The sequence below is a fragment of the Microcebus murinus genome, chromosome 18 (assembly GCF_040939455.1).
Source record: "Microcebus murinus isolate Inina chromosome 18, M.murinus_Inina_mat1.0, whole genome shotgun sequence".
Classification (NCBI taxonomy): Eukaryota; Metazoa; Chordata; class Mammalia; order Primates; family Cheirogaleidae; genus Microcebus; species Microcebus murinus.
The window spans coordinates 47467778-47480532 of record NC_134121.1 but is presented as its reverse complement, the minus strand read 5'-3'; the positions used below and the strand labels follow the sequence as shown (position 1 = coordinate 47480532).

The window sequence follows — 12755 nt, the reverse complement described above, 5'->3', positions numbered from 1 at the left end:
TAAAATTATACAAAGATTTTGATCAACGCAGATATATAAATTAATTTAGGAAATATTGACATGTCTGTTATTTTATATTTTTATCTCCTTCCAGAAACAGTGTTGTCTTTTTTTATTCAGGTGTTTGTTTAATTCAGTTTTTCTGCTTGAGCCTTGGAAAGTTACTCAGTAAATGTTAGTTTCTCTCAATATAGAAGCTAACCATATATTTCTATCAGGGAAGATTTTAGAATTTAAGTACACTGAGGGCAGGTATTATCCAGCTCAATAAAAATGACAATAATAATTCTACTATTTATTAATTTCTTACCTGTGTATTATTCTAATACTTAATATTAGTTACTTATCAAACTTCAGTAATCCTATAAGACAGGATTAATTGTTATTGCCATTTTATAGATGAAGAAACTGAAACCAATGTCCACAGGCAGTAAGTAGTAGATCTATCTGATTACACTTTACCAAGAGTGGCAATTATCTGCCACTTCTCTGATTTACAACCATAGTAGGCATCATTAATCCATCACAGTACTCATTTCCACTGAACCAACCTCAGAATTCTTGTCAACATGGTGTTTCTGGCTGACAGTATCAGTTGATCAGAGTGAATGATGCTGGATGTAAGGTGTCTGACCCTTTACTCACTGGCCTTCTATGCCACTAGTGGCAATTCCTGTTTTGGGGAAAGACTGGATGATCCAGCAAGGCATGAGGCTAAAGAAGTTGATGGGTAGGATCCTCTGTAAGCCAATTGCTTGAAATAATTTCTCATTTTCACTAATTCCTTGTCACTCATTTGTCTTTCTCCTACGTGTTTCAGAGTCTAAGATTGTGGTATAAGAGGGAAATAGCAGAATGATATTAGAGAGCATCTCAACTCAGATGTTCATTAGCCATTTGATCTTAGGAAAGAAGTTAGTCTGCGCCTAATTTTCCTCATCTTTAAAATGAGAAGGGAAATATGTATTTAACAAGATAGTTTTAAGGACTAAATATGGTAATATATGTAAAGACTCTACTGTAGTTTGTGGCACATAGGAAGTTCTTTAGAAGTTCCCTCTGTCCCCTAGCATATCCTATTATAGTAGCTTTTCAGATTTTTTTTTTTTTTTTTTGAGACAGAGTCTCACTTTATTGCCCAGGCTAGAGTGAGTGCTGTGGCGTCAGCCTAGCTCACAGCAGCCTCAATCTCCAGGGCTCAGCGATCCTACTGCCTCAGCCTCCCGAGTAGCTGGGACTACAGGCATGCGCCACCATGCCCGGCTAATTTTTTGTATATATATTTTTAGTTGGTCAATTAATTTATTTCTATTTTTGGTAGAGACCGGGTCTCGCTCAGGCTGGTTTCAAACTCCTGACCTTGAGCAATCTGCCCGCCTCGGCCTCCCAAAGTGCTAGGATTACAGGCGTGAGCCACCAAGCCCGGCCCAGATATTTTTTTTACCCTTATTATTATATATGATGTACTCTGATATTTTCTATTGAGTGGTTTTTGTTGTTGTTGTTTTAATGCAGGTTGATACCTAATTAATTGACTTCACAGTCCGCTAGTGAGTTGAGATTTGCTGTTTGGAAAAATTCTGTCTTAATTCTGTCTTAATTTTATCATCTTTCTCCACATTCCTTTCCCCCACTGTAGGCACATATTTTTCCTTCCCACTGCCAATACCCAATCCCCTTGAGGAAGGTTTTTCTCCATTGCTAATTGATTAGCTTTTAAGAATAAATAGAAATGGGTGCTGTGGAACAAATAGAAATAGTGTTAGATTATGAGGAAAAAAATACATTAATGCAACTAATGGAGATATATACATATGTATGAAATATGATTTTTTTCCTTTTCTTTTTTCTTTTTCTTTTTCTTTTTTTTTCTCTTTCCAGAGATAGCAGTGGAGGATATTTATTTATTTTTGAGACAGAGTCTCACTGTGTTGCCCAGGATAGAGTGCCTTGGCATCCACCTAGCTCATAGCAACTTCAAACTCCTGGGCTCAAGCAATCCTCCTGCCTCAGCCCCCTGAGTAGCTGGGACTACAGCCACCTACCACCTTGCCCGGATAATTTTTTCTATTTTTAGTTGCCCAGCTAATTTTTTCTGGTTTTAGTAGAGACAGGGTCTCACTCTTACTCAGGCTGGTCTCACTCTTGCTCAGGCTGGTCTTGAATTCCTGAGCTCCCTATTCGTTTTTTTTTGCACCTGCAGCACTAATGCTACTATATATCCTGTTAGCATACATGTGCCAAATTTTTTTGTCATTTACTGTTTATTATTTTTACTTTAGAGTTTCATGGAAAATCATAAGATGAACCAAAGAAGAAGGGTTCTGTTGGTTTTTACTTGCAGATATATACGACAAAAAATTTATGAGTAAAATTTCAAATTACTATTTTACCCCAAATTTTGAAATGGAATTGACTTTTCAGGAAGATATGGCAAGGTTGTACTTTAGAACAGTGGTTCTTAAACTTTAGCATGCCACAGAAGTACCTGATGGGTTTGTCAACCACACAAATTGCTGGTCCCCACTCCCAGAATTACTCATTTAGTATGTCTGATGTGGTGCATAAGAATTTGCATTTCTAGCAAGTTTCCAAGTCATGCTGATCCTGGAACAGGGACCACCCTTTGAAAACCACTGGCTTGGAAGATCCTTCAGTCCACTGGGATTATTATATAACCCATTTTTAGAAACATAGTCTGGTGGTATTTCCCTCTTTCTTTCCATCCCCTTTATTGTTGCCTCTATAGACTTATCTGGATTGGTTGTAAGGTTGTGAGGATAGAAGTGAAGTGATGATCAGTTTGGGAGAGAGATAGAGTAAATAACTCTTAACTTTCATTAGCTGAAAGGGAAGGGGGCGTTTCCTACTGTAAAGAAAAGGGGACAGTTTGATGAATAACTCAGTTCTTGCCATTGGAGAGCAATTTAATTATTGTTACTGCTCAAGTCTGTCAACTGGATGTCAAAATGGTATAGATATTCACAATTTCGAATTTTTTTTATCTTAAATATAATTTAATATATATTTATTTGATGTTAGAGAGAAACAAATGTTTTTTCAATGTACTATTTTTTAATTAGAAATTATTTCAGATTGGTAATGAGGTTTACTTACCCTCAGTTTCTCCTGCTAATGAAATTTGATTTCTGTCCTCACAAAAAGTTTATTAGAAAAATATTACCTAAAATGATGATCTGGGCTCGGTGGCTCATGCCTGTAATCTTAGCACTCTGGGAGGCCAAGGCGGGAGGATGGCTCAAGGTCAGGAGTTTGAAACCAGCCTGAGCAAGAGCAAGATCCTGTCTCTACTAAAAAATAGAATGAAATTAATTGGCCAACTAAAAATATATAGAAAAAATTAGCTGGGCATGGTGGCACATGCCTATGGTCCTAGCTACTCTGGAGGCTGAGGCAGAAGGATTGCTTGAGCCCAGGAGTTTGAGGTTGCTGTGAGCTAGGCTGATGCCATGGCACTGTAGCCTGGGCAACACAGTGAGACTCTGTCTCAAAATAAATAAATGAATGAGTAAATGAGTTAGGCTAACACCGTGGCACTCTAGCCTGGGTAACAGAGTGAGACTCTGTCTCAAAATGAATGAATGAATGAATGAATGAATGAATGAATGAATGAAAAAGATGGTTTGCTGGTGGTCTATCTAAAGGGGGAAGGAAGGGTTGCTTTTCTTAAGGATTTACAGAGAATACCATGATTGTCTTCATTGTATTATTTCCTTGGTTCATTTTAGAGAGAAGGTAATCAGGAGTTGGAGAATAAACTTTTATATTAGCAAAATATTTCTCCATAATTCAAATTCGAATTAATAAGTGATTATTTTATATTAAATAGCATGCCTTTTTTTTTTTTTGCTAACCTTGTTTATTGCCAGATAAACTGATTACTATTCAATATACTGAACAACAGCCAACTTTTTTTTAATGTCTGTTCTTAGTACACTCAGAAGAAGCCTTGTTTTTACTGGCAACCTGTTATTACCGCTCAGGAAAGGCATATAAAGCATATAAACTCTTGAAAGGACACAGTTGTACTACACCACAATGCAAATACCTGCTTGCAAAGTGTTGTGTTGATCTCAGCAAGTAAGTTTTAAAATCTTTTCTAGCTAATTTTGTTTTACTTACACTGTAGAATTTTGGATAAAATTCTTTTGACAGATTAAATCTGATCGATTCCCTTTCTTCCCATTTTTTCTTTCTGTAATAATCTTTCTTGATTGTAGGGGTTTATCTATTTCAGTAATATTTGAAATGTTAACAGTGTTGCCTATGGCGTTATTTATATTATGGAGATTTCATTATTATGGTAATAATAGAATTTAACTCTGGAGAAACTTAAGTTATAACTAATTCTTATCAGTTTCTGAAATGTTCACAAATACTTTCTTTCCTTTGCTTTCAAAGACCAAGTTGAATAAACCTGAAAACCTGCCAGTTCGCTTGAGATTAGTGCTCCCCTGTGTTTAGGTCGTTGTGTAGTTTCCGTTTCAAGATCATTTTCTTGAGCACTTCTTTTATACATTGCAGTTAAACCAAGTCAGCTATCCCTGTTCCATATTTGGAGGCAGCTAGAGGTACCGAGAGTTATGTTCTGTTAAACTTTTTTCTGTGCTATAAGCGATGGAAAAATGAGGGGGAAGGGGTGAAGAGTAAAAAAGGAAAAAAATTTTTTTTAATTTAAAAAAGAGGGAATAATGGTAAAAGTGACTAATATTTTCAAAACAAATATTTTGGAATATTTGAAATATTTTGAAATATTTGAAAATATTTCAAAAACAAATATTTTCAAAAGCCTGTATGTATATTTAGTTTGTAGGTTTACAGTGGGAAGATACAAATAAGTCTTGTAAAGTTACCGTAGACCGATAAATAATTACATTATTTGTCCAGTGACTAATTGATGACTTTTTAATTAAAGCTAGCTAAAATAATATCTAAAATTTCTGAGATAGTTGTTAGTGAATTATTTTTAAAATCCAAAGATTCTAATGTTGAATTCTTAATCTACTTTCTTATTTAATTTGCCAGTTTCTTAAGTGAATTATTACGTTGACATTCTTATCCTGTTTATAAATATGTATATCCCGTTTATATTTTTTAAAAGTCCCATTGGGGCCGGGCGTGGTGGCTCACGCCTATAATCCTAGCACTATGGGAGGCCGAGGCGGGCGGATTGTTCGAGGTCAGGAGTTCGAAACCAGCCTGAGCGAGACCCCGTCTCTACTAAAAATAGAAAGAAATTAATTGGCCAACTAAAAATATATGTACAAAAAATTAGCCGGGCATGGTGGCACATGCCTGTAGTCCCAGCTACTTGGGAGGCTGAGGCAGTAGGATCGCTTGAGCCCAGGAGTTTGAGGTTGCTGTGAGCTAGGCTGATGCCAGGGAACTCATTCTAGCCTGGGCAACAAAGTGAGACTCTGTCTCAAAAAAAAAAAGTCCCATTGACAGTAAAAGGACTTTAAATATCTACCTTTTGTGTTCAGGATATGCTGTGTAAACTTACTTGAGAGTTTTCCATGTGATGATTTCGATGGTTTTTAATCGAACACTTTAAAATAAAAACCATTATAGACTCTGCTATGCTAAAAATATATAGTGAATTCAGGAATTTTTTTTTCATTTAGAGAACATTTATGATTTTCTATACTGAGAAAATATCAACAAAAAGAGATGAAGTACTAGTCAGGTTTCATTTTTAAATCTTAAAATGACTGAGGCCATTAAGTATGTACTTTTTAATTAAAATATATTAGATTTGTTTGATTTGAGTACAGATTCCTCTTTCAAGGACTTATAGAACTAAGAAGGGCATCTGTTAATGGAAAACCATTTATATTCACCTCCCTTCTTCCTCAGTATAAAGATCAACTTGTAGTTCTGATGACGTGAGTAATGAATGTGTTGCTCAGACTGGATTTATACATACAGACACTAAATTTGACTGGTTCTATTTTTAAAGGCAAAATTGAAAATTTAAGAGCATAAATTTCCAGCCTCCCAGATTATTCTAAATACATGTTTACCACTATTCTCAATTTTTTAAAATATAAATTTTTAATTAAAAAAATCGTCTCCATACTTAGACAAGTACATTGGAAATGAAGAATGTCTTTACATGAAGTGCTTTTTGTATTGTTTTTTTTAAATCTGTAAATTTATATTTTAAAGGCTTGCAGAAGGGGAACAGATCTTATCTGGTGGAGTGTTTAATAAGCAGAAAAGCCATGATGATATTGTTACTGAATTTGGTGATTCAGCTTGTTTTACTCTTTCATTGTTGGGACAGGTATATTGGTAAGTAAGAATGCTCCAAATTATCAGAAAAACATTTCCCATATGAGAATGCTTTGTAGTTTAAAAAACTTACATTTATCTGTGTTTATCAACTAGCACTTGGCTGAGTGGTAGTACACAATCTTCTGATGCTATGACCTTGTTAAACCTATAAAATAGTAGAGATGTTGTTCCCATTTTTGATTCTTCACTTAGCCTTAATGATGATAGGTACAGCAACATTGCTTAACAGTTGAGTGCACATATGCTAGTTTTTTTACCTTGGATGAAAAGAGTATCTTTATGTGATCTGCTGAATAAAAAGAAGAGTGAAATTTGTTTTCTCTAATATTAAATATCAGTCCTGCTCCTAAGAAAGAGGCTTGAAGGCAAGTTTCAGTAATAAAAAATAATAGTTCTCATGTAGTACATCATAGAGATTTTGAAGTATGTCACAAGAAATTTCTTACAGTGGTAGTTGAAATAATTGTGATTTTGTAAATAATTTTTAAATTCATTTAAGTTAAATTTTTAAAAAGCAAGTGAATTCAAAATTATCACTACAATAACATTGTTCTCACCTGTTTTCATTCTGAAATACTTTTGGAGTTAGGGAGTAGGGAGTGGAGATATAATTAGGAATTTTTCGTAACTGCCCATGGCAGTGCTTGTCATGTATGAATGTCATTTGTTATATATCAGGGAAGAAGTGACTGAGGACTGCTTGTCTAAAGAACCAGGATAGCATCTGTTTTAAGATAAGTTGAGGCTAATTCAAATAATGGTAAAAAAAAAAAAAACGGAAAATGTCTTTTTGAAAAAATAAATAATAAATTATTTGGTTGAATTTTGGGACGCTATAGAGGTACATATCCAGCCATTGACACTACCCTTGAGAATAGGAGTAAATAAAGATACATCAGTGTATTCATTTATCTGAAGAAAAGGACTGGGAGTATTGAATTAGTTCATGCAATGATGATTCTTCATATATATTCAAGAAACTTTGAGATCCATCCTCCATTATAACTAAGCACAGTACTTGGCACTGGGAATATAAATATAAATAATTCACAGTCCCTACCTCAAAGGTTTATAATAGAGTAGGATGAGAGAAGCAACAAACAAAAATGTATAAGTTTGATATTATGAAATATATATTTGGTCTTCAACCTGTTTCCTGGCATACAACTCCTAAAATCCTTAAAACCTCCAAAGAGATGTCTTTTTGTATGCCAACAAGTTGACTGGTGGCTGGCATCCCCTAGCTAGCTTCAGGATTGGGGTTGGTCATTGGAAAGACCTGGGCAAGATTAGAGGGTTGGAACTTCAGCCCCACTCCCTGACCTCTAGGAAGGGGAAGCAGGCTGAAGGTTAAGTTGATCACCAATGGCAAATGGTTTAATGATTAATTAGTTAAATGTGGCCCTCCAGATCCCCAAGTGCAACCCCTCAACCAAATCTGGATTTGTTCTGTGAATTTGAATTCAGACAACAGGCCACAGGTTCCCCTCCCCTGGCAGTCATATCTATGTAATGCATCCCCCATAGAAACCCAAAGGACAGGATTCAGAGAGCTTCCAGATAGCTGAGCACATGGAGGTTCTTGGAGGGCAGCACACCTGGGGAGGGCATGGATGTGCTGTACCTCTTTTCCCATACCTCCCTCTTTTTATCTGTATCCTTTGTAATATCCTTTACAATAAACTGGTAAAAATGTTTCCCTGAGTTCTGTGAGCCACTCTAGCAAATTAATCAAACCTGAGAAGGGGGTGTGGGAACCCAGATTTATAGCCAGGTGGTCAGAAGTTCTGGTGGCTGGCATCCCCTAGCTAGCTTCAGGATTGGGGTTGGTCATTGGAAAGACCTGGGCAGGATTAGAGGGTTGGAACTTCAGCCCCACTCCCTGACCTCCAGGAAGGGGAAGCAGGCTGAAGGTTAAGTTGATCACCAATGGCAAATGGTTTAATGATTAATTAGTTAAATGTGGCCCACTTGTGTCTTAAGTGGGGTGCAGTTTTGGGGACTGACCCCTCCATCAGTAGGATCTGAGACTGTTTTCTGTTACATATTCCCCACTGTCAATTTTATCTTTCCCTACCTATGGGAGGAGGGGCAACATAGTCTGTTACATTAGGAACATTCCAATTCCATGCTTTTAGTTATTTTTAAATATACAACATGGCGGGCACAGTGGTTCACACCTGTAATCTCAGCACTTTGGGAGGCTGAGGTGGGAGGATCTTATGAGGCCAGGAGTTTGAGACAACATAGCAAGACCCCATCTCTATTTAAAAAATTTTTAAATGAAGTATACAATAAATTATTATTAACTATAGTCATAGTATTGTGCTGAATATTAGATCTTATTCTATTTTTGTACAAGATATTTTCATTTGTAGTTAAAATTCTTCTCCAATTCTACATAATCTCTTCCAGAAAATAGAGCAAGAAGAAATAAATACGTCCTAATTCATTTTATGAGACCAGCTTACCTTGATTCCAAAACCAAATATGTATTAAAAAAAGTATAGGCCGGGCGCGGTGGCTCACGCCTGTAATCCTAGCTCTCTGGGAGGCCGAGGCGGGCGGATTGCTCGAGGTCAGGAGTTCGAAACCAGCCTGAGCAAGAGCGAGACCCCGTCTCTACTATAAATAGAAAGAAACTAATTGGCCAACTAATATATATAGAAAAAATTAGCCGGGCATGGTGGCACATGCCTGTAGTCCCAGCTACTTGGGAGGCTGAGACAGAAGGATCGCTTGAGCCCAGGAGTTTGAGGTTGCTGTGAGCTAGGCTGACGCCACGGCACTCACTCTAGCCTGGGCAACAAAGCGAGACTCTGTCTCAAAAAAAAAAAAAAAAGTATAGACCAGTATCCCTTATGAACATAGATATAAAATCCTCAATAAAATATTAGCAAATCAGATGCATCTAGTGACAAATAAAAATAATATAGTTCTTTGAAAAATTAAAAATAGAATTACTATATGATCTAGCAATTCCACTTCTGGGTACAGACTTGAAAACAGAGTCTTACATGGTCAGTTGACTAGACAAAGTAAAAAGCAATTTAATGGAGGAATGATACCCTTTTTAACAAATGATATGGTGCAGTTGAATATCTGTAGGCAAAAGAATGAATCTTGACCTAAACCTCAAATGTAAAACATAATTTGGAAGAAAAGATAGGAGAAAACCTTTATGTCCTAGGGTTAGGCAGAGAGTTTTTAGATGTGACACCCAAAAGACAATACATAAAAGAAAAAATTGAAAAGCCAGACATGGTAGCGCACACCTGTAGTCCTAGCTACTTGGGAGGCCGAGGCAGGAGGATCACTCGAGCCCAGGAGTTTGAGCTTGCAGTGAGCTATGATGATGCCACTGCACTCTAGCCCAGGTGACAGAGCAAGATCTTATCTCCAAAAAAATTAAAATATTAAATAAATAAAAAGTCAGCTCAATTAGAAAATGGGCAAAACACTTTGAATGGAGACTTCACCAAAGAGGATATATGCATAGTAAATAAGGAGGTGAAAAGACGACCAAATCATTAGCCATTAAAGAAGGACAGGCTGGGCACTGTGGCTCACGCCTGTAATCCTAGCACTCTGGAAGGCTGAGGCAGGAGGATCACTCAAGGTCAGGAGTTCGAAACCAGCCTGAGCAAGAGTGAGACCCTATCTCTACTAAAAATAGAAAGAAATTAATTGGCCAACTAAAAATATATGCAAAAAATTAGCCAGGCATGGTGGCACATGCCTGTAGTCTCAGCTACTCGGGAGGCTGAGACAGAAGGATTGCTTTGGCCCAGGAGTTTGAGGTTGCTGTGAGCTAGGCTGATGCCATGGCACTCTAGCCCAGGCAACAAAGTCTCAAAAAAAAAAAAAAAGAACAATTGAAAACCACCATTAGATAGTACTACACACTTGTTAGAATGGCTAAAATAAAAACTACTGACAGTACCAAGTGCTGGTGAGAATGCAGAGCAACAGGATCCCTCATACATTGCAGGTGGCAATAAGGTGATACTTATACATGAAGGTTCATAGTAGCTTTAATTATAAAAGCCCCAAACTGTAAAGAATCCAGATTCAGCGGGCAAATGGATAAACTACTCCATACTATGGACTACTGCTGAGCAATAAAGAGGAATATACTGCAGTATTGATATATACAATAACTTAGATTTCAAGGGCGTTATGGCAAGTGAAAAAAGCCAATTTCGAAAGTTCACATACTATATAATTTAATTTATATAACATTATTGATAGGACAAAATTATGGTGAAAGAAAACAGATCAGTGATTCTCAGGATTAGTGTGAGAATTTAACCATAAGGGGTAACTGAAGAAATTTCTTTAATATTGGAACAGTTCTATATTTTGATTATAATGGTGGTTATACAAATCTGTGAATGTGGTAAAATTTTATAAAACTATATATACATACAAATGAGTACATGTAAAAACTGCTAAAAATCCAAATAAGCTCTGTGGTTTAGTTCACAGTATTATACTAATGTCAGTTTCTACGTTTATGTCAGATGTTATTGAGAGAAGCTGAGTATAGGGTACATGAGAACTCTGCACTGTTTTTGCAACTTCTATATGAATCTAAAATTACTCTAAAATACAGCTTAAAAAAGAAAATAAAGGAAAGTGTTAAAATTAAAAAATGCTATATAGTCATGTGTCACTTAACGATTGGGATACACTCTGAGAAATGGGTCCTTGGGTGATTTTGTTGTTTGCAAACATCATAGAGTGTACTTACACAAACATAGGTAGTATAACCTACTGCATACCTAGGCTATATGGTATAGCCTTGTGCTTCTAGGCTACAAACCTGTACAGCATGTTACTGTACTGTACTGTACCATATGCAATTTTAACACCATGGTAAGTATTTGTGTATCTAAACATATCGAAATAAAAGATACAATAAACATAAGATATTAAAATCTCATAGGACCACCATCTTATACACTGTCATTGACCAAAATGTTATGTGGTGCATGACTGTATATGTATTATTAATTATTTTAAAATGAGATTATTAATAAACTTTCAAAAATGCAGTTGAATCAGGTCCTCAGAAGGATATGTGGTATGCATGTATACACATAGGTACACAAATACATACGCTATAGCAAGTCATGAAGAAGGAATTTTATTTTCCCTTTCAGGGACATGTGAATAAGTTATTTTTATTCATCATAAAGATTAAAAGGTTGAGTATCAAAAGTGGAACAACCCTGCCCCCAAACTGGCTTTTCATTTTTCTTTTCTTTTTTTTTATGTCGAGCCATTAGTCCAGAGAAAAGCTGGCTCTTCTTTTAGCCATCATATACCTGTCTTTGACCAGAATTACACCCAATAATCTCAGTACATACATATGGTTTTTTTTTTTTGTTTTTTTTTTGAGACAGAGTCTCGCTTTGTTGCCCAGGCTAGAGTGAGTGCCATGGCGTCAGCCTAGCTCACAGCAACCTCAAACTCCTGGGCTCAAGTGATCCTTCTGCCTCAGCCTCCCGGGTAGCTGGGACTACAGGCATGTGCCACCATGCCCAGCTAATTTTATTTTTTATATATGTATCAGTTGGCCAATTAATTTCTTTCTATTTATAGTAGAGACGGGGTCTCGCTCTTGCTCAGGCTGGTTTTGAACTCCTGACCTTGAGCAATCCGCCCGCCTCGGCCTCCCAAGAGCTAGGATTACAGGCGTGAGCCACAGCGCCCGGCCTCAGTACATACATATGGTTTTGTAGGTAGGGCATATTAAATTTTCTTTTCTTTTTGCTAGAGAAGATAGACTTTTTTTTTTTTTCTTTTTTCTTTGAGACAGAGTCTCTCTCTGTCCCCCAGGCTAGAGTGCATTGGCATCATAGCTCACTGCAAGCTCCAACTTGAGCCTCTGGAGTAGCTAGGACTACAGGCGCATGCCTCCATACCCAGTTATCTTTCTATTTAAAGAGACAGGATCTCACTCTTGCTCAGGCTGGTCTTGAACTCCTGAGCTCAAGCAATCCTCCTACCTACCTCCGTCTTCTGTAGGATTACAGGTGTGAGCCATGGCGCCTAGCCGAGATAGACGTTTTGTTAGACTTTTTAGTCTTTTTGTCGGTCATAACATGAGACTTCTATGTTTAGGACACAACTGATATTAAGTCTGATTCCTAAAATAACTGATTACTTCCTAATACCATATAAATACATTTTCTTACCCCTTTTCTTTGGGAAACTCCTGACTGGATTTTGTGTTATAGCCACTCAATTTTAGTAAAAATTTTCATCTAAATTTAGAGTACCCCAAGCAGTTTAATTTTCTTAAATCTTTGTCCCCTTTTATAATATTTTCTCTATTGAATAATTCAAGGTTTTATCTCCCAGGCTAGATTATTATAACTCCACACCTGGCTTCTTCCCCAGGTAGCTCTTATATCACTTATACATGTATC

At 36.7% G+C, this 12755-nt stretch overlaps 1 protein-coding gene across 5 annotated transcripts in view; it reads left to right on the top strand.

Annotated features, from left to right (window-relative positions):
* CDC27 (cell division cycle 27) overlaps nt 1-12755 on the top strand; it is a 69811-nt gene that overhangs the window by 15414 nt on the left and 41642 nt on the right. For 4 of the 5 annotated variants that reach the window (XM_012751079.3, XM_012751078.3, XM_020280859.2 and 1 more), the window contains exons 3-4: nt 3954-4101; nt 6190-6315. The exons of the other annotated variant lie outside the window; for it this stretch is intronic. In XM_012751079.3, the coding sequence (XP_012606533.1) occupies nt 3954-4101; nt 6190-6315 (274 nt within the window). The remainder of the gene's footprint in view (nt 1-3953; nt 4102-6189; nt 6316-12755) is intronic. 5 annotated transcript variants of the gene reach the window in all.